This window comes from Gracilinanus agilis, chromosome 2, assembly GCF_016433145.1.
Source record: "Gracilinanus agilis isolate LMUSP501 chromosome 2, AgileGrace, whole genome shotgun sequence".
NCBI classification, from domain to species: domain Eukaryota; kingdom Metazoa; phylum Chordata; class Mammalia; order Didelphimorphia; family Didelphidae; genus Gracilinanus; species Gracilinanus agilis.
Genome location: NC_058131.1, coordinates 694,125,077 through 694,147,671, shown reverse-complemented (window position 1 = coordinate 694,147,671; position 22,595 = coordinate 694,125,077). Strand labels below are relative to the sequence as shown.

Genomic DNA, 22,595 nt, shown 5'->3' with positions numbered 1-22,595 from the left:
ATCGTTGTCTTTGGTGTCAGGTACATGAGTTATATTTAAACATTTCCAGAGAAAATGTCTTAGAAGGGAAAAAAAGAGCCAACAAACTAGTTTATAGTCAATAAACATTTATTAAGCACCAGCTATATGACAGTCACTGTGCTAAATGCTAAGGATACAAATATGAAAAGAGAAAGATATTCCCTGCTCTTATAGAGATAACAATAGAATTGGGGGAAAGCAATATACAAAATGAAACTGGGGCGGGGGGGGGGGGAAGGAGGAGAAGTCCCAAAGTGGTCCAGACAGATGTGAAATGAGATGTATGTGCTGAGAGCCCTCCGTAATCCCTACCATACGGTTTTCCAGTTTTCCCAGCAGTTTTTGGTTAGATAGTGAGTTCTTTCTCCCAAAGTTTGGATCTTTGAGTTTATTGAACGCTAAATTGCTATGGATATTAATTTACTAATCTATTCCACTGATCCACCACTCTATTTCTTTGCCAGTGGCAGATCCTTTTGATGATTACTGCTTTATAGTATAGTTTGTTATCTAATACAGCAAGCCTCCTTCCTTCATATTTTTTATTTCATTAATTCCCTTGATATTTTTGGCTTTTGTTCTTCAAGATAAACATTGCTGCTATTTTTTATGGTTCCTTGAAATCATTTTGTGGTAGTTTGGTTGTATTGCACTGAATAGGTACATTAATTTAGGTAAAATTGTCATTTTTACTACATTGTCTTGACCTACTAGTGAGAAATTTATGTTTTTCCAGTTGTTTAAGTCTGACTATTTGTGTGAAGAGTATTTTATAATTGTGTTCATATAGTGACTGGGTTTGTTCTGGTAGGTATACCTCCAGGTATTTTATATTGTCTAAAATTATTTTGAATGGAATTTCCTTTTCAATCTCTTGCTACTGGATTTTGTTAGTGATAAATAGAAATGTTGATGATTTACATGGATTTATTTTGTCTCCTATGATTTTGCTGACGTTGTTGATTATTTCTATTTGTCTTTTGGTTGATTCTCTAGGGTTCTCTAGGTACACCATTGTATCAGCTGCAAAGAGTGATAACTTTGTTTCTTCATTGCCTATTCTAATTCCTTCAATTTCTTTTTCTGCTCATATTGCTATAGCAAGCATTTCTGACACAATATTAAATAATAGTGGTAATAATGGGCAGCTTTTCTTTACCCTTGGTCGTATTGGGAAGGGTGTTAGCTTGTCCCCATTATAGATAATGTTTGCTGATCATTTTAGATAGATATCATTTATCACTTTAAGAAAGGTTCTCTTTTTCCCCAATGTTTTCTAATGTTTTTATAAAGAAAGGGTATTGTATTTTGTCAAAAGCTTTTCCTGCATCTATTGAAACAATCATTTTATTTCTGTTTATTTTATTATTGATATGGCCAATTATGCTGATGGTTTTCCAAATATTGAACCATCCCAGTATACCTTGCATAAAACCCACCTGAACATGGTGTATTATTCTTATGATAAAAATGTTGCTATCGCTTTGCTAGCATTTTATTAAAAATTTTTGCATTAATGTTCATTATGTTCGTAATGTTCATCTGCACCAAAATAATTAAACCTATGGACTGATAAAGTTGCCAAGTAAGAGAATATACAGAGAGGAGTGCCCAAGACAGAGCCTTGGTAGAGTGTGGGATATAGAAAATGATCTAGCAGAAAAGCCCAAGTAGGACTAGTTGTACGTGTAGAAGAACCAAGAGAGAAGAGAATATCTAGGAGGAAAGGGTGATTGGCAGTGTCAAAAGCTGGAGAGAGATCAAGAAAGATGAACACTGAGAGAAGAGAGAAGAGCATTCAAATTTCCAGCTGGAAATCATTAGTTATTTTGAGGGGAACAGTTTCAGTTAGGTGAAGACCCAAAGATAGGGAAAAGATTGTGAACCTGGAAGACTAGTAGAATGTTAACAACATCCACAGAAATAAGGAAGTTCAAAAGATGGCTTTTTTTTGGTACTGGTGGAGATAAAAGCAATTATAGTTATATATCTATATCTCATTATGTGATGATTATCTTTTTAAATAATAATTATTATAATATTTAACATTTTATAAGAATGAAAGTTTTGTAAAGTGCATTATATATACACATGAAATCTTAATTTGAGAATGTAAGATAACTGTAACTCATCTATACCACTTTATCTTGAACTACTCAGTCTTTCCTATAAAAAAATGAAAATGTGTAGGAGGGATGTGTGTGGGGAGAGGGGAAGGAAGTGTTCATCATTGGTCACTGCCCCAAAGCACACATGGTTGGGCAAAATAACTTCCAATAATTGTTTTAATTTCTTCTTCATTGGTTGTGATTTCACCTTTTTGATTTTTGATACTGGAAATTTGAATTTCTTCTTTCTTTTTTGAAATCAAGTTAACTAATTGTTTATCTGTTTAATTTATTTTTTCATAAAACCAATTCCTTGTTTACTTACTTTAATTTTATTAGTCTCTCCCTTGATTTTCAATATTTCAAATTCATTGTTTAATTGGGGATTTAAAATTTGTTCTTTCTCTAGTTTTGTAGTTGCATGCCAAATTCATTGATTTGTTCTTTCTCTATACTGATATAAGCATTAAGACATATGAATTTCCCTATAAGTACTGCTTTGGCTGCATCCCGTAAATTTTGATATGTTCTTTCCTCATTGTCATTTTCCTTAATGAAATTGTTGATTATTTCTATGTTTTTTTTCTTCAGGATAAGGCTATTTAGTTTCCAGTTAATTTTTAATCTTTCTGTTGCTCTTTTTTGAGTGTAATTTTTATTGTGTTATGGTCTGAAAATAGGCATTTGATATTTCTGCCTTTCTACATTTGGATGTGAAGTTTTTATGCCCAATTATGTGGTTGATTTTTGTGAAGGTGCCATATACTACTGAGAAAAAGGTGTATTCCTTTCTATTTCCATCTAGTTCTCTCCGGAGATCTATTATATCTCCAGTTTTTCTAAAATTCTATTTACCTCCTTATCTTCTGTCTTGTTTATTTTTTGCTTGGATTTATCTACTTCTGAGAGGAGAATTTTGATATCTCTCACTAGTAACATTTTACTATATATTTCCTTCTGTATCTCATATAACTTTTCCTTTAGGAATCTGTATGCTTTGCCATTTGATGCATAATGTTTAATATTGATATTGTTATATCATCTATGGTGCCTTTTATCATGATGTAATTTCCTCCCTTATCTCTTGATTAGATCAGTTTTTACGTTTGCTTTGTCTGAAATCATGATTGCTACCTCTGCCTTTTTTTTAAAAAAACTTTAGCTGAGGTATAATAACTTCTGCTCCAGCTTTTTACTTTTACTATGTATGTGTCTCCCTGTTTTAAATGTGGTTTTTTTTTTGGTGGACAGTATACTGTGGAGTTCTGATTTTTAATCCACTTTGCTATCTTTTTTTATAAATGAGTTCATCCCATTCATATTCACAGTTATGATTACTAATTGTGTGTTTTCTTCCATTTTATATTCCCCATTGGTTCTTATTTCTCCTTTTAGCATTTCTCTATTCAGAGATGTTTTGTTTTCAGTGACTGCTTCCCCCATTTCACCCCTTTTTGTCCCCTCCCTCTCCCTTATTCTCTGTATTCTCCTATGTTTCTATAGGATAAGGTGGGTTTTTATAGCTGAATGTGGGTGTTATTCCCACTTTGAGCTAGTTCTTATGAGAATAAGGTTCAATTATAGCCTCCCCTCTCCATCTTCTCTTCCATTGCATTTGCCACTAGTGTGCCTCTTAATGAGAGGTAGCTTATCCACTTCTATCCTTCCTTTTCTTTTCTCCCCATGTGCTCCTCTTTCTCATCCCTTTTTTATATCAGCCTATTTTATTTGGCTTCCATCCTTCTTTCTACATATATTCCATTTCATTGCTCTAATAGTAATAAAGTTCTTAATTAATTATTAATTATAACCTAATAATATATTAGGTAGTTTAGATATCTTGCATACTTTAAGTACCTTGCCTATTATTTCAATTGTCACCTTCTCAGGTATGAATGTACTAAGTTCAACCTTATAAAAAACCATTATGTTTTCATTTTGCCATTTAATGCTTCTTTTGAATATCAAATTTGCTCATCAAATTTTCATTTCAGCTGTTTTTTTATCAGTAAAGTCAGGAATTCCTTTATTTCATTAAATCTCAATTTTTTTCTGTGGAGGATTATGCTCAGTTTTGCTGGGTATGTAATTTTAGGTTGTGGTCCTAGATCTTTTACCTTTTGAAATATCATATTCTATGCCTTCTGGTCTTTTAGGGTAGAAGATGCTAGGTTCTGTTGTGAATTGTTTCCTTCTGGTAGCTTCTAGTACTTTTTCCTTTGCCTGAGTGTTCTGGAATTTTGCTATGATAGTCCTGGTACATTTTATTTTAGGGTCTCTTTCAGGAGATGATTGGTTGATTCTATTTCTATTTCCCCCTCTTGTTTGAGGATATCATGGCATTTTCTCCTGATGATTTCTTGTAATATGTTGCCCAGGATATTTTTTTGATCATGGCTTTCAGGTATTCCAGTTATCTCTTCTGGATCTATTTTCCACATTGGTCATTTTCCCAGTGAGATATTTTAGATTTTCTTCTATTTTTTCAAGTTTTTGATTTTGTTTTATTGTTGGATGAAGCCGTCCAGCAGCTTCACGAAGATTCCTAGTGGGTTGGACACTCAGAAAGGGGAACCAAGGACTGAGTGAAAATGGGTTACGGGTTAAGGATTAGTGGAAAGACAATATAAGGCAAGAATAAAGACACGCAGACACAGAAAGTTTTGGCATAAGGTAGACAGACAGACAGCGAGTAAGCTCTGATGATCAAGAGCTTATTACTAGCTGATTTCTTGTCACATTTTATTGGGGTTACAACAGTATGGGGGGAAGGGGAGAGGCCAGTGGCCTGATACATTAACATTATGAGGTAATCATCATAAAATGCAAACTGCCAAAACCTGAAACAATAGGTAGAGTTAAGATCAGTATCCAGGGTGGATATGGCCTAAGGCATCTACTGATGTTTGATACCTATGTTAATTGATCATTGAAGGAAAAGTAAGGAGACTGAGATAACTGACTCTCTTCTGGGGTGTGGCCTTAGGGAAGGGCTAGGGATTTGGCAAGGTCAACATTCAATTTGACTCAGGATTGCAGAGATCAATCATTAGCAGTATAAGAGTTAAGTTTTTGAATACTTTTTAAAATAATATCACAATTAATGTATACCTGGATTGCTACATTGCCTGTGTCTTATGGTTTCATTAGCTTCTATTTGTCCATTTCTAATTTTTAGGAACTCATTTTCTTCCTTGAATTTTCATGTTTCTTTTTCCATTTGGCTAATCCTACTTTTTAAAGAGTTGTTTTCTTCAGTGTTTTTTCCCTCCATTTCCATTTGGTTGATTTTATTCCTTGGTGAATTGTTTTCTTTAGTGAAAAATTTCCCAGCTACTGAATTTTTCTGTCTATTCTCTTATTATTTGTTTTTTAAACTTCTTTTCAAATTCTTCCAGGGATTCTTTTGAGGCCTCATATCCTTTCTCACTTTCCTTTGAGGCTTCACATGTTTTCTTTTTGGTATTTTTAGTCCTCTTCTAAATTCATATTTTGGCCTTCCTGTCACTAAATTAACTTTCTAAGGTCAGGGGTGGGGTTTTTTGCTCGTTTTTCTGGTTGTCCTCCCTACCCCACCCCCCCTCATTACCTCACCTGTCTGTTGAGATTCTTCTCTGTTCCTGAGACAAAGGGCACACTGCTCCAAGCTTAGTAAGTACAGCTATCCCTTCCACATCATAGGGCTCTCCCATGCAAAACTCTCCCTTCCTCTCCCTTCCATTTTGTTATAAGAGAATAGTCATATAAAACCAAAACACAAATAAACTAAAGTGAAAAATAGTTTGCTTTGATCTGCATTCCAACAATTCCTTCTCTGGAAGTGGATAGCATTCTTTACCATAAGTCTTTCAGAATTGTCCTGGATTACTGTATTGCTGAGAGTAGCTAAGTCTTTCACAGATCCTATGCTTCTTTCAGCCATAAATGGTGACTTTTCAGGCATAAATCTTTGAATGCTAAAGACAGTATTACATAGAGTGAGGCCTATTCAAGGCTGCCCAGAGAAGCAGAAATGAAGAGGGAGCCAAGTCTAGTTTTGCCTCCATGTTCTACTCCATCTTTCCCCTGTGACTGAAGTGTAGGGGTCCCAGTGATCATAATGCATTTCTCTTTCTTCACGGATCAAAGTGACGTTGGAAGAGGCTCCCAGGCAACCCTGGACTTAGTGATTGGAGGATCCTCTCCCTTCCTCAGAACAGGCCCTGAGATTCAGCACCCTAAGGTCTCCCAAGTAAAGCTCTTTCCTTTCCTCTCACTGAGTTCTGAACATATGTTCCATCTTGAAAAGACCAATTGTGGCCTGAGGCTTCATTAAAGCAATGTATTGAACACTTAGCCAGTACCCCTCCCCCCTTCCCATCTTTGTCATTCTTTCAATACGGCCCCTGGGCCCCTGATGTTTCCTTCCCAGAGGGGGGAATATGTGACTAATTCCCATTAACATCCTCTTCACCTACACTCTTACCACCCTCTCCTCTGTGCTCTGGACACCCACCAGTTCACCCTTTCTTATCTTTGTATCCTTGGAACCTAGCATATGTGGTTTTGTTTTGTTTTTGAGCTGCAATTTCATTAATATAAGGAACTCCCAGATCAGTAAGTTTTTTTTTATGGCCTCAGAGAATCTGATTCTTTAAGACCAACCATTGAGAGAGTTCAAGTGACTTTCACAGAACTAGTTTATATCAGAGATAGGACTGGAACTCAGATCTTTTTGACTCTAAAGTTTGCTTGCATTTGTCTTGCAGGAAGAAAGTGTTTTTTAAAAATAAGTTTAAAAACCATTTTCTTTGTTTTTAAAAGCTAACATCCATCTTCTTACCTTCCACCCCCCTCACTGAGAATACAAGAATACAAAACTGATTACAAACATGTACAGTCAATCAAAACAAATCTCCATGTTGACCATCTCATAAAAAAAAACAGAAAACAAAATAAAACTTGTCTCATTCTACATTTTGAGTCCTTCATCTTCCCACTCTGAATTAGGTGGCATGTTTCATTATTAATCTTCTGGAGTCGTGATTGATCATTATAGCAGGAGTATTCCAGGACATTTATATGCTATAACTTGTGTACCTATTCCCAAGTTTATGAGCACCCCTTTGTATTTCCCATTCTTTGTTACTTTAAAAAAGTCTTTCCTGGTCACCCCAGGATCAACTAATTTCCTGAAGTTGGCTGGACCCTTGGGAGCAATGACTTCATAAGGTAGCAAGTACTGAGTCATAATTATATGCCTAGTCCGGTGTTGTGCTCTAAAGGGATATAGAAGAACTATAAGACCCAGACCCTGACTATAAGGATGTAACATATTAGCTTTCTAAATTCCTGGCGAAGGAATGTCTTGAGTAGGAAGAGGCCCCATGAGAAACATGGTCCCTGTAGAGGTGTGTGTACCAGGAATTCTTAATGACAAGGAAGCCTAGCAACCAGAGCAGCTGCTGCTTCACTGTCAAGGTACCTTCAGGAAGAAAAGGCACCAACTTTCCAAGCTTTTAGCTTTTAGGTTCATTTCCTAAGTCTGTCTGCCTCTGTGTGTTCAATGAAAATATCTAGGATATGATCTGAACATATACTCATGAAAATCATTAATTCTCTTATCAGTTTCATCCCCTCTCATCTATGCTGGGGAGAAAAACTTCTTTTCCCATTAGATTTGACTTAGTCAGATGAACTCAAGTTAGATGGTCATTGAGTTAATAAAAACTTTCTCTTCCATCTTAGAATCAATACTGTGTATTGGTTCTAAAGCAGAAGAGCACTAAGGACTAGGCAACAAGAGGTAAATGACTAGACTGGGGTTACACAGTTAGGAAGTAGCTAAGGTCAAATTTGAACCTAGGACCTTCCAGCTTCAGGTCTGGCTCTCCATCCACTAAACCTCCACTAAACCATTTATTTGCTCCTAAGCTTTTCAAATAATGGCTTCAAATTGTTGAGAATATATATTTAAATAAACAAAGCTTCCAAATTCTAGCTCCTTTAGTTGTTCCAGAGAGAGGACAAATAATTCTTTCTCCCTCATTTTCCTTCTATTCCTGCAGAAATGGACTCTTCCCTTCAAGGATGGAGGGGGAAGAAAGGTGTTCTAGAGTGGGATTGTTTGTTCTTCTCACCTACCCCTAGTCTACCTCACCTACTTTCAAGTTCCTTGCTCTGGTCCCAGTCTGTCCATAACTTATCTTCCTCAGGTTCCAACTTTGCTGCAGTCTTAATCTCTAGTCTTCTCACTCACTCAATGGGTGCCACACAATGATGATTACCAGTTATTAGCTCCATGCTTGTATGGTTTGGAATTACAATTTAGGAGGTACTCTGTTAATGGTCTTGCAAGGAACCTCTGTTTCTCCACTCTTTGTCCATGTGGCTAATACTTCAATGAGGAAGTCTTTTCAGGTTCAAAAAAGTCATAGAAATTTGGGGAACTCTGTGTAATACCTGCCCAACCATGAGTAGGCACTTGCAGTCCATCATATCTCCATGATAATGAATCTTGGGGAGGAGTAATCTGTGCCAGGACAAAGTCTAAAGCTGAAAGCATTCTCCTCTTCACTTTTTTTTTTAATTTTAAACCCTTAACTTCTGTGTATTGACTTATAGGTGGAAGAGTGGTAAGGGTGGGCAATGGGGGTCAAGTGACTTGCCCAGGGTCACACAGCTGGGAAGTGTCTGAGGCCAGATTTGAACCTAGGACCTCCTGTCTCTAGGCCTGGCTCTCAATCCACTGAGCTACCCAGCTGCCCCTTCCTCTTCACTTTTTAAGGAGCTATAGGAGAGTATTTCTTTGATTACATTTTAATTAAAATGATATTCAGAAGAAATGATGAAAAAAGTGGTAATCAAGGGGGAATAACATTTCCCTATCTCAAGTTATATTATAAAGCAATAATCATCAAAACTATTTGGTACAGATTAAAGATAGAAACGTGAAACAGTGGAACAGACTGGACAAAAAAGAGTCAGAAACAATTTAACTCAGTAACTGAACATTCAATAAATTTAAGAACATAAGTGACTCAGAAAAACAACTCCTTATTTGAGAACTTTGGGAAAGACTGGAAAATAGACTGGCAGAAATTAGTATAGACTAACTTCCTATACCACATACCACTATGAGAAGAATTGCAAACTACTAACTACTTACTCCAAATCAATAATAGTAATAGCAATGTAATAATTTTGAGAGTTTACTTCATGCTATGAAAACTGACAAAGATGCTAAAATATGGAAATAATTAATTTTGGAGGGGCTATAGAAAGATAGGCACACCAATACACTATGAATAAAGCTATAAATAGGTCCAAACCATTCTGAAAAAGCAGTTGTCAATTATGGTAAAAACTGACTAAATAATTCATACTCCATCTAAATAATAATCCATACCCCATCCAAGTGTGTGCTGGAACTAGTGGGAACCCATTTTTGAGGGCCTAATTGTTAAATTTCATACAATCTTTTATAGATCAGAAGTTGGCAAATGTTACAGATCATGGCTTAATTTATTGCTTTGTTGAATGTAATGAAAAAATGTTAATAATGCAGATTGAAATTTCTAGTGTTTTTTTTTTTAAATTAGGAATGGGTGTCGTATTTTGTCAAAGGCTTTTTCTACATCTATGGAGATAATCATGTGATTTCTGTTAGTTTCGTTATTTATATGGTCAATTATACTGATGGTTTTCCTAATATTAAACCCATCTTACATTCCTGGTATAAATCCCACCTGGTCATAGTGAATAATCCTTGTGATATATTACTGTAATCTCTTCACTAATATTTTATTTAAGATTTTTGCATCAGTATTCATTAAGGAAATTAATCTGTAATTTTCTTTCTCTGTTTTTGGTCATCCTGGCTTAGAGGTATTAACACCATATTTGTGTCATAAAAAGAATTTGGTAGGAGTCTTTCTTTGCTTATTTTGCCAAATAGTTTATATAGTGTTGGGACTAATTGTTCTTTAAGTGTTTAATAGAATTCATTTGTGAATCCATCTGGCCCTGCAGAATATTTTTTAGGGAGTTCATTTATGGCTTATTCAATTTCTTTTTCTGAGATGGGATTAAGTATCTTATTTCCTCTGTTATTAATTTAAGAATTTTATATTTGTATAAATATTCATCCATTTCACCTACATTGTCAAATTTGTTGTCATAGAATCAGACAAAATAGCTCCTAATGATTGCTTTAATTTCTCTTTCATTGGAGGTCAATTTACCCTTTTCATTTTTGATACTGGTAATTTGATTCTATTCTTTTCTTTTAAAAATTAAATTAACCACTGCTCTATCTATTTTATTTGTTTTTCTCCATAAAAACAACTCCTGGTATTATTTATTAGTTCAATAGTTATTTCACTTTCAATTTCATTAATTTCTCCCTTGATTTTCAGAATTTCTATTTTGGTGTTTAATTAGGGATTTAAAATTTGTTCTTTTTTTTTTCAGTTGCACGTTCAATTCATTGATCTACTTTTTCTCTCTTTTACTGATATAAACATTCAGGGATATAAATCCCCCCAAGTATTGCTTTGGCTATATTCCATAAATTATGATATGTTATCTACTCATTGTCATTCTCTTTAATAAAGTCAATGATTGTTTCTATGATTTATTCCTTGACCCACCCATTTTGAAGAATTAGATTAGTTTCCAATTAATTTTTAATTTGCCTTTCCAAACCCTTATTGATTATAATTTTTATTGCATTATTGTCTGAAAAAGTTGCATTTATTATTTCTGCTTTTCTGCATTTGGTTGTGAAGTTTTTATGCCGTTGTACAAGGTCAATTTTGGGGTATGTACCATGTGCTGCTGAAAAGAAGGTATATTCCTTTTTATCCCCATTCAATTTTCTCCAGATATCTATTAAATACAACTTTTCTAAAATTTCATTCACTTCCTTTACTTCTTTCTTGTTTATTTTTTTGTTAGATTTATCTAGTTATGATAGGAGAAGGTTGAAGTCCTCCCACTAGTATAGTTTTACTGTTTATTTCCTCCTTAAGTTCCTTTAGTTTCTCCTTTAAAAATCTGGAGGCTATATATGGTGCATATATATTAAGTACTGTACACATTGAATGTAAACATATGTAGAACATACATTTCCACAACTATTATTAAAGAATCAGACCACTGTTTATGACCCATAGTTACCATTTTTAGGCATACATCCCAAGGGGGTTAAAGACAGAGTGGCCCAATATATACCCAAATATTTACAGCAGTACATCTTTTTTGGTTGCAGTAAAGAACTGGAAGCAAAGTAGATGCCCAATAATTGGGTGATGGCAAAACAATTTGTGACCCATGAATGTAATGGAATATTACTATACCACAAGAAACAATCAATATAAAGAATTCAGGATGCTTTATGTAAATGGATGCAGAGTAAATAGTAGAATAATTTACAATATTATACAATATTTACAATATTATATATTGCATATACAATAATTATAATACAAATAGAAAGAAGTAAAACTATGAAACTAAATTGTGTGTAATGATAATGCTCAATCTTCTCCCAACTACTCTTTTAACACTTGTGCCTGAAGTATGGTTGTGGAATGTTCTATATACGTCATATGTGGTTAATGTGTTTGGTTTTATAGAACTGATTTCTTTCTTTTAAAATCATAGTTCTAAAGAATGGCTTGCTGATTAAGGAATGGGGGTGGGAAGTTATTTGAAAATTAATGGAGGAGGAGTAAGACCTAAGTGACTCACTGGATACAGAGCCAATTCTGGAGATGGAAGGCCTTGGGTTCAAATATAGCCCCAGGCACATCCTAGCTGTATGACTTAATCTTAATCTCATTTGTCTAACCCTGACCAAGATTTAGTATCAATTCTAATATAGAAGATAAGGTGTTTTTTTTTTTAAGAAAATGAATAGGACATTAAAACCATAGGTATCAGTAAAAATAAGACCAGAAAAATGAAACTCAAAGGTTTATAAGAAAAGATGACAACTGCTTTTCATGAGCTTCAGCGTTTTTACTGACCTTCTTCGAATACCACTCTCTCCTCCACCCCTTGCAAGCTGCTCATCTTTGTCAAACTGCTCTCTCCAATGATTTCCAAATTGCCAGTGACTTCCTAATTGCTAAAACCAGTGGTATGCGCTTAATTTTCAGGCTCAGGCTCTCCAAACACATCACATAGCTGACTATTCTTTTTTGTAGTTTTGGTACCTATTTGTTGTTTTGTTGTCTCCCCCATCAGACCCTCCTTGAAGCCAGGAATTGTCTTTTAACCCTTTTTCCATCCCTAGCACTTAGCACAGTGCTTGGCACATAGTTGGTGCTTAATAAATGTCTATTGACTTACTGCCTTATCTGTTTCTTTCAAAGCTTGGGATATACCACACTCTCCTCCCGGTTTTCTTTTCACCTTTATTCAGTTACTGAGCAATTGTCTACTATGTGCCAGGTGCTAGAGCAGTGGTTCCCAAACTTTTTGGGCCTCCCGCCCCCTTTCCAGAAAAATATTACTTAGCCCCTCTGGAAATTAATTTTTAAAAAATTTTAATAGCAATTAATAGGAAAGATAAATGCACCTGTGGCCATCACCACTCCCCTGGATCACTGCAGCACCCACCAGGGGGCGGTGGCACCCACTTTGGGAATCACTGTGCTAGAGAAACAAAGATAACTGAAACATCCCTTTCTCTCATGTAACATATCCCATTGGGGAAGGGGGAAACATGATTTATATTATAGATAAATACAAAATTTATAGAATAAATATGAAGTGATGGGGAAGGGATGCTGCCAAGGAATGATCATGAAAGGCACTGTATAGGAGGTGGTCATCAAAGAAATTAGAAAGATAGAAAGAAATAAAATAAAATAAAATAAAAATAAAAAAAGAAAGAAATTAGAGGGTCAAGCTAGGTAGTACAAAGGCTAGAGCTCCAGGCCTGGAGTCAGGAGGACCTGGGTTTAAATCTGACCTGACACCTTCCAGCTGTAAAACCTTGGGCAAGTCACTTACCCTTATTTGCCAAACTTTTGCCCTTCTGTCTTAGAGTTGTTTCTAAGATCTTTTTTAAGGAAAGGAATTAGGATTCCAAGGTATAGGATTAACACGCGTAAAATACCAGAATTTACATTTCCATGCTCATTTAGTGGGTGGTTTTAGAAATTTTGCCTGTGTGCCTAATTGTTTGGGTTTTTTTGAGAGCTACTTAGTTAATCTTTTTAAATTGTAAAAGGCTATATAGAAATATGAATGTAATATACAAATATATCCATGTCCTTCCCCTCTTTACCTTAACTAGCAAGATGTTCCTTCCAATTAAGATTTAAAATGGAAAAAAAGCTGTTAATTAAACTTTCTCAACATATTGACACCTGTCTGACAGTATGCATAATACCCTACACCCACAGACCTCTCCCCTTCTAAATGAAGAATTTATTGTTTATTGAAAAAAAAGCCAATGCAACCCTAGTGAAATGAACTTTAACAAGAGTGACAAGGGGGAAGCTTGGTAGCTCAGTGGATTGAGAGCCAGGCCTAGAGACTGGAAGTTCCAGGTTCAAATCTGGCCTCAGGCACTTCCCAGCTGTGTGACCCTGGGCAAGTCACTTGACCCCCATTGTTTACCCTTACCATTCTTCTGCCTTGGAGCAGTGGATACTGTGTATTGGCTCTAAGATGGAAGGTAAGGGTTATTTTAAAAAATGAAGAAATTTCAAATATTATAAAAAAAAATAAACAAGAGTGACAAAACTGTTCTAGTTTTCTGCTTCTATTTTCTCCATTTTGCATCATTTCATACAGTTCTTCCCACATCCTTTCGGTTCTCCTGCCATTTCTTGAAGCACAATATTTCATTCCATTCACTTATCTTTTTATACCCTTACCTTCTATCTTTGCATCAATACTAAATCTTGATTCTAAGGCAGAAGAGTGGTAAGGGCTAGGCAATTGGAGTTCAGAGATTTGCCCAACTAAGGAAGAGGCTGAGGCCACATTTGAACCCAGGACCTCCCATCTCCAGACCTGCCTCTCTGTCTACTCATGGACCCACCCCCCAAAAATGTGTTTAATCATTTCCTAAGTTATCAGGCCCCTGACTTTAAAAATCCACCTCAGATTCCATCCCCTCCAGCCAGTGAAGGCATTTTCATTCTCAGATCTCACACAGCAAACTATATCACACGCACTTTCCTTCTCTGTGGGATGATTGTATGGTGGGGGTATCTGCAGATTTTTCTCTTGGTCCCCTGCCCTCTTACCATCCTCAAAAGCAGGGACTTGGTCTTATCCAGACTTTCCTCTCCCTTCATTGATTAGCATAGGACTCTGTGCACTTAACTGCTGTCTTTTGAATGGCATTGAATAGAAAAACTTCAGGTCTCCTGCAGGGCTTAAGTCCCTAAATATTTGGATTGATGGCTAGCTGGCTTGCCAGCATAGTCATCAGCCAGCGGAGAGAAAGATAGATGCTGGATTAATCCGATCCAGCATTCTCAGCCTTTTTCTGCATGTCACTCTGGTGAGGTCTATGGAGCCCCTCTCGGAATAATGGGTTTTTAAGTGCACCAAATACAAGACAATGGATTATGGGAAAATGAATTCATCTGAAGTAGAATGGTCAGTGTATTTAAGGAGAACCTGGAGTTGGATTTCAGAGGAGGAAAGAGGTGGTATTGGGTCTGAGGGGATCAGAAGTGAGAGGGGCATTGGCATAGGGGGTTTGTAGGGTTTAGAGATGGAAAGGGACGCAGCTAGTCCAAGCCCCTCTCATCTTACAGAGGACACGAAAGCCCAGGGGAAATCACTAGCCCAAGATCACACCGCTAGTAAGGAGCAGCCCAGGGGAAATTGAACTCAGGTTCTTAGACCTTCTCTTCACCCCTTGCCCCTGCCCGGGACGCTTGGGAGGACATCCAGGAGAAAGGGGGAGGCCCGGCTGGATTGTCCAGGTGAGGCCAATTTCGGGCGGGACCTGGGGGCCCCAGGCTCACCTTCTCATGGTGGAGCCCGGGCAGCTGCAATTTCTCCCAGGGGCCTTAAGAGGGGAATGCTGAGCTCCTGCGTCTTCTCTCTGTCGCTTCCTGTCATGCCAGGCTGGAGGAAGTGGGAGGTGGGGCCGGAGTGCTAGCAGCCGCGCCTCAGCCGCTGAGAGCCAGGCCGGCCGGCACTGGACAGCGACCCGGCCCGGGAGCTGCATCCCCGCAGGTAGGGAAGGAGAGCGCAGGGGTTAAGGCTTCCTGCAGTACTCTGCGAACCCTGCGCTCCTGCGGAAAGCTGGGAGGGGCCTGGGAAGCAGAGGCTGCCTCTTTCTGTCCTCCGTCCTCCCACCTGCCCTTTGGACCATTCGGCCTTTGCCTCTCAGTCGGCGCTGCTCGGCTACCTGCTTCCCGCTCCCGGGAGGCTGCCGGGAGGATACGACTGCCTGGGGACTGACAAAGTGCTGGGGTGCTGGACAGAACCTTGGATCTGAGGGGCCTTGGAGCCCTTGACTGGGAGCTAGAGAACCTGGCTTTCCTGCTGTGCCTGGTTGACTTTGGGCCAGACCCTTTACCTTTTTTTGGGGGGGGGGGGGCGGGCCTCAGTTTCCTCATCTGTAAAATGAGGGGCTTCGAGGTCCTTTCAAGCTCTTAATCTAATGATTTCACTAACTGTGTTTCTGGGAAATTGGCCCTGGAAGCAGTCAGTGTCTCCATTTCCAGCATCTCTTTAGACTGGACGTTGGCTTCTTTCTCTTTACTGCTTTCTTTCCTCCAACGCCAAATACTCTCTCTCTCTCTCTCTCTCTCTCTCTCTCTCTCTCTCTCTCTCTCTCTCTCTCTCTCTCTCTCTCTCTCTCCTCTAAATGAAAATAGTAATTCTGATATCTATTACAGGGGGTTGTAAATGGCAACAATTATACTAGGATCTGCTGTGTAAATTTTACAATCCTTCCCCACCCCTTTTCTTAATGATGTTACTCAACAGAGAGAGGTCGTGTGATCTCAAGGAAGTGGCACCCCGACCCCTCCCTCATTGCTCTGGAGCAGGTAGTAGGGATTTTGAAAACGAAGCTCTGTATTCTGGGATACATTTGGGACTGAGAGATGAAGAGAGACTTGTCTAAAGTCACACGGTGGCACAGCTCAGATTAGAACCCAGGATGATACAGCAAAAATATAAAAAATGCCTCCAGGATGGGTATTCTGTTCTCTCTCTGTCTTTGACCACTGGCTAGACTTCTTGGCCCATACTGCCCCTCTCTCCTTCCAAAGCATCTTCCCTGCAGGCAGTTTTATGATCTTAAGAAAAGAAGGCTAGATCCTCTAGTTTTGTACGTAAAGCAGGATATCGTCAGCTGTTTGGTTGCTCTTCTGCGTTGAGCTGATTTAATTATTGTAGCCATGCCTTGTATTGTACTTTAGGCCCTGCTTGCTTTGTTCTCTACCTCTAAATATAACCATCCTTTGGGTTTTCTAAAAAAAAATGATGTCTATCTTCCTTTCCCATTTCTTAGTGAAACAGAAGCAACAAAGTGGAGCTAGGAGGGGGGACCCAGGCTAGATTGAGAGCATCCTGCTTAGTGCCCAGAAGAGGTGCAGAGGCCATTGTATCCCGTTCTTGATGTACCTGTTTCCAAACTGGGAGTTTTCTAGTTAGCTAATTCTGATTAATTTCTCCTCACTTCCTTCTTCTAGTATTAGATAAAAAACAACCTCTCTCTCCCTGATTTCTATTGACAAGATTTGGAGGTCAACTGCAATACTTAATAGCTAACTGTGTGCCAGTCATTTCCCTTTGTACAATACAACCTCAGTATTCCCCTCTGTAAAATGGAGACAATAACCATAGCACATCTATTTCATTGGGCTATAGTAAAGAAAAAACCTTATGAACCTTCAAGGGCTATTTTTGTTGTTGCAGGTCTGAAGATGGTGCGAATCTTAGCCAATGGGGACATTGTACAAGATGATGACCCTCGAGCCAGGGCTAGTGCCCCCTTTCGGAACATCACTTCTCGGCAGGTATGGTACAGGAGCCGGGGCTCCACTTTAGCTTTTCCTCCTAAGTTTTCCTTGCAGATTTTAGAAGCATCATGTATACATACCAGACTAGGAAACCAATCTCATTTTTAAAACTTCATATGGTTATACCTATTTATAGTAGGTAGAAAGATGAATGTAGAATCAAGAAGACCTGCGTTTGAATCCCTCTTCAGACATATTAGTAGTGTGAAACTGTGCAAGTCATTTTTCCTCCCTGTAAGATGAGTATACTGGCCACAGGGTTGTGACAAGTTTCAAATGAGGTTAAAACAGTTTTTCCCATCAATTCCAAGTCATTTTGTTGGGATGTAAATGGTTGGGCACAGATCATGAAAAGGTTTAGGTTAAATGCCTTGCAGACCTTCCAGGGCTATCTTAATGTGAGCTGCTATTATTTTTATTTTATAAAACTCTTTTCCTACAACAACCTTGGGAGGTAGGTGGTGTGAATATCATTCCCATTTTAGAGATAAGAACATAAGCTCATAGGGATAGCATGACATGCCTAGGATTATCCAACAAGAAACAATCAGAACTGGATTCAAAGTAGGGTTCTGTCCACTACTACATCTTGGTGGCTCAGGTGAACTGACTCCCAGACAGAGGGAACTGTTCTCATAAAGTATGGCTTCTCGGACCCCCAAACGTGGCCGAGGGCTCTTTCTTTGACTTGCGTACTTCTCCGTGATATCCTTTCCTTTGAGATAACACGGTACCATGGATAGAGATCTGGTCATGATTATGGGAATCTCTATATTTGAGACCCACTGGCTGTAGGATCCTGGACAAATCATTTAACTTTTTAGTGCAATTCTTTTAGACTCTTGAGTTGTAGAAAAGTTGCTGATCTGCATATGTGGAAGGCATTTCCACAATAGGAGTTCTCTATGTAAATATTACATGTCTAGAATTAAATTTGTGAGTTTTTTTTTTAATTAAAGCAGAATGAAACTGGAGGAGAGTAATAGAACCAGAGGAGGAACAGAAAGCTTTAACCAGTAACTGTAAAATGATACATATGTCCCCCTTTCAAAGGAGGGGAGGAGTGAAAGAGGACAGATCACCATTTGTAAAAAGCCCATTTGTTTGGACTTGGTTTTGGAATGTGGTCAGAAGCATCTCTCCTTTCTCAGCCTGAATCTATCCCTTTCCTGTTTGGTAATTTCTAATAAACACCTCCCATGTGCCCAGACCTGTGCTAGTTTCTCTGAAGGAGACAAGGAAAGATTTGTTCTTCTGAGGGAAACTTGGATTTCAACCCCACTTGCTCAATGCTTGTGTGACCTTTGGGCAAGATGCTTCTACTCTCTGCCCAATATTTCCTCATCTGTTTAGGCAGCATGGTGCAGTGGGAGATGAGCTGGACTTAGAGTCAGGCAGACCTGAATTCAAATCTTAACTTTGATGCTTATTAGCTGCTAGATAAATCACTTAATCTCTATGAGACTTAGTTACCCTATCTTTAAGATGGAGATAATACTTCCATTGCCTTGCTTATAGGGTTGTTGGAAGAATCAAATGAGATAATATATATAAAGTGCTTAAAGTATATCAGCTGTTATTTTTATTTTTTGTAGCAAACTTCATTTTTGTTTTATTTTAAGAAATTTCTATTGCCATACTAACCTTTAGCAACCAGTACCCTGAGCAGTTAGCGCCCATCAACATGGAGGCAAGACCTTCTACCAACAAAAAAGACGAGGACTTGCTAAAGGTTCAGATGATGGTTGTCAGCTATGATTTTTGTTAAAACAATAATAGCTAACATTTGTAGAGTACTTTAAGGTTTGCAAAGTGCTTTACAAATATTATCTCATGGAGACATCTAGGTGGCTCAGTTGATAGAGAGCCAGGCCTGGAGATGAAGGGTCTTGGGTTCAGATCTTAACCTCAGACACTTAATAGCTGGGTGACCCTGAGCAAGTCACTTAACCCCCTTTGCCTAGACCTTACTGCTCTTCTGCCTTTGAACCAATAAATACATAGATGATTCTAAGATGGGAGTAAGGGTTTTTTTAAGCCCCAAACCCCAACTATCTCATTTGATCTTCACAACAACACAGGGAGGTAGATTCTTTTATTACCCCCATTTTTGAAGATGAGGAAATTGGACCTGACAGAGTTTAAATGATTTGCCCAAGGTCATACAGCTAGTAAGTATGAAGTAGGATTTGAACCCAGGTGTGCCTGACTCCAGGTCAGTGCTCTTTCCATGCTTCTATCTAGCTCTCCTCATTCCTCTGTTTCTTTGATGGAGATGATAGTGATTTGTCCAAGGATCATACCTATCCTATTCTTTTTGTGTTTAATGTTTTTCTGATTATTGTATAGGCATCATTATTATTACACACTGAGATTTCTATTGGCCTTAAGGATATGATCTTATGATTTATTTCAAGGCACTTGTGGTTTACCTGGGATTCTCAGTGTTAATTTAGTTTGACCGAGGGACGAAGAGATGGTACTGCCTTTCCTTGCCTTGACACAGCCATAGATGTAACAGTTGTTTTTGCCTGATTGGCTATTTTGGATAAATATTGGTAACAGGAAGCACATCTTGGTCTGGTTATCACTCAGGCCCTTGGAAAAGCTTCTTGGAAGAGCAGATTCCATGTAACATCTATTCCATATGGCGCCTCATTTTCTTTTGTGGCTCAGGATTCCACCAGACTCTTCTGAGTTCTCTTAGAGTATGAAGGGGCCTCAGAGGCCATCTAGACCAGTCCCCTCATTTTATAGATAAGGAGCCTGAGGCCCATAGAGGTTCAGAGACTTGACTAAAAGTCCAGCACAGACATTGAACAGTAATGAGTATTTAAATCCATGTAGGTCTTTCTCACTCTTTATCTCTTGTTCTGTCTACCCCTTCCCCCTAATTTTTTCTCTTCCTCTGCAGAACTTTTTCACCAGAGGAGAAGGCCAACTTCATGGGGGGCCTGCCCCAAACATCCATCACCTGGGGCCCAGGCCAGGTGCCCATCGCTCCCCATTCTCTGACATCAACCAGCAGCTGGTGAACCTGGGCTTCCCTCTGTGGCACTTGGGGGACCAGGTGGTGGAGCCCGTGATGTCCATTCTTCTTCTGTTCTTGGTCATGATGCTGGGAGTTCGAGGGCTACTGCTGGTTGGCCTTGTCTACATGGTCTCCCAGCTGAGCCTTCGATGACCTTGGGGAGGGAAAAGGAAGGAAGGGGAGCTCCTGAGAGATGTGTGTGTGTGTGTGTGTGTGTGTGTGTGTGTGTGTGTAGGTATGTTTAAATAAATGAGTGAGGAGTGACTAGTTAGGGGTGAGGGTTGGACCCTTCCACTGAAGTCCTCTTCTCTTTTGGGGAAAGGTCCCCGAGGAAACAAGGAAGTGTCCACAGTTGTCTCCTAGTCCTGCTTGGCATCTGTCAGGGAGAGGCTTTGCCATAAGCAGGGCTTCTGACCCAGGAGGCTTTCGGCTTCTCATGACCCTTCCCTTTTTTGTCCTTGGAGCTGGAAGACTATATTAGAGAAGATGGAAATGTTCTCTTAGTCCCTCCATTAGACCAGAGGCTCCCAGGGATGGAGGTTGGAGGCTAGGTCTAGCCCTCTAGGCCTTTCTTATACAACTTTCTAGTCCTGGAGATTTTCTCTTTTCTTTCTATCTCCAGCAATTCCAAGGAAAAAGACCCCATCACAGAGTCAGTGCTAAACCTTGGCTACAGGATGAATTCTCCTGAAACAAGACAATGGTCTTAGAGATGATTTCTACTTGGCATGTCTCAGACAAAGAAGGGACTGGCTTCCTGGGGGGCTGGGAATGGGGATGAACTGGGGGGGGGGACGATTGATTTCTAGGTTTTTTTCCTCCCCTCTCTAATGCCAAGCCATAGGACTTTCTAACTCTTCTTAAAGATGGAAGGGAGAATGCTTTTTAAAAAGATTAATTGCAGGGATCTTATCCTGAAAACTGGCAAAGTTTAGTGTACAGACAGAATGAAACCTATGTGAGAGTGGGGGTCATATCTGTGTGTGTTATGAGGAAGGTGGTAGGTATATAAACCTAAGGCATCAGTCACTGCCTTGGGACCAAACCACACCCTCTTTAAAAGTCTTTTTCTAAGATTTTTTTTTGGGGTGGGGAGGGATTGGGGGGGGGGAGTGGGGAGAGAACAGAGGCAGGTCTAGAAGTGCCTTAGCAGGATGGGCTAGGTCTTGGAGACCAAGCAACTCTGGTACCAGTGTGTGTGAATGGATGCAAACCCAACCCCTTTTTTTCTGGGCAAGTTTTATGGTCAAGGGCTTCCCTGGAGCCTTGTACCCATCTATAGCCCTGGGGTAGGGATTCTGGACCTGCTGTGGAAGGGGCAGATAATGGGGGACCCTAGCTACTGGGGCTGATCATTGACATTCCTGGGATGCTGGGGGAGCTCTCTGTCAGAACATGACTCCTTTCTCAAGGCAAGTCTCTGCTGTGTCTTCTTTTCGGACTGGGAGGGGACAGCTTGGGAACCGGACATCCTGATAGCTCCATTCCCCCTTTAAAATGAGGGAGGCAGGACTAGATGGAGGCCTCATCTGGCTCAGACATTCTGGGTGCTAAGAATTCTTTCAACTCTCCTATCATTGGTGTGCCCCCAAAACAAAAGATGGGAGGGAACCAGCCGTCAGGGGGCTCTGGTGAATGAAGTGAAAACTCAAGAGGTATTGAGGTGGGGTCCCGGCTGTAAATACCAGTGGTGGACTTGACCTTGAATTAGAAGCCTACAGGTAACCTAGTCTGATGGAAACAAAAATATAAAACTTAGGTTGTGTTTGGGAGGAGGGAAAAGGGGCAAGCTTCATTTTCTTCCACATGTCTCCATCTTCACATTCAGATAGGACCCCTGGGTCCCAGTGGCAGTCCCCTAGGGATATTTCTCTCTTGGAAAGAGAGATCCCCGTAGTCAGATCCCTTGTCCAAGCAAGGGCAGGGTCTTTCAGGGTGGGCTTGAGGTGCTAATCCTGCCATATAAGGCCAGCTTTGGGTGGTTTCTATTAATCCTTTGACTAATCCTCTAAGTGGCTACATTTCCAAGTCAGTTTGGATTTGCAGCCTGGCTGCTCTGGGATTCAGCCTCCCCCTCCTCCAAGTGAGTCATTAACCTTGATTGTCTTGGGCTTGGTAACCCCTGGTTGCCCTACCTCAGACTTCTGATTGGCTTGTCTGTGGAAGAAGGAATGACCTTTATGAATGGGATAATGGGATCACCAGAGTTTGGGCTGGAAATGACCTTAGGGAGCCTGAATGGAGCCCTTCTTTTACAGAGGGAGAAACTGAAACTCGAGGATTGAGTGATTTGCCCACACAGCTAGTAAAGAGTTGAGATCTTAACCCAAATCCTGCCCCAAGGCTTTCTCATGGTACCTTCATTCCTTTGAGAGCATCCCCTAGATGCCACCTTGAAGTATTTACTTCCCTGAGCTCTTCCCTCCTTTTCCTCCACCCACC

General features: G+C 39.4%; 1 protein-coding gene across 1 annotated transcript; it reads left to right on the top strand.

Annotated features, from left to right (window-relative positions):
* Nucleotides 1–17,026: 17,026 nt before the first annotated feature.
* FAM241B (family with sequence similarity 241 member B) lies at nucleotides 17,027–20,306 on the top strand. The gene is made up of 2 exons (XM_044662925.1): nucleotides 17,027–17,119; nucleotides 20,037–20,306. The coding sequence occupies exons 1-2, from the start codon at nucleotides 17,027–17,029 to the stop codon at nucleotides 20,304–20,306; spliced, it is 363 nt and encodes a 120-aa protein (XP_044518860.1).
* The last annotated feature ends 2,289 nt before the right edge of the window (nucleotides 20,307–22,595 follow it).

Excerpts from the sequence above, each read along its gene's own strand:
- FAM241B (XM_044662925.1), top strand. The coding sequence starts at position 17,027 with ATGGTGCGAATCTTAGCCAATGGGGACATTGTACAAGATGATGACCCT. Across the intron at positions 17,120-20,036 it reads GGAACATCACTTCTCGGCAG|AACTTTTTCACCAGAGGAGA; the intron begins GTATGGTACAGG and ends CTTCCTCTGCAG.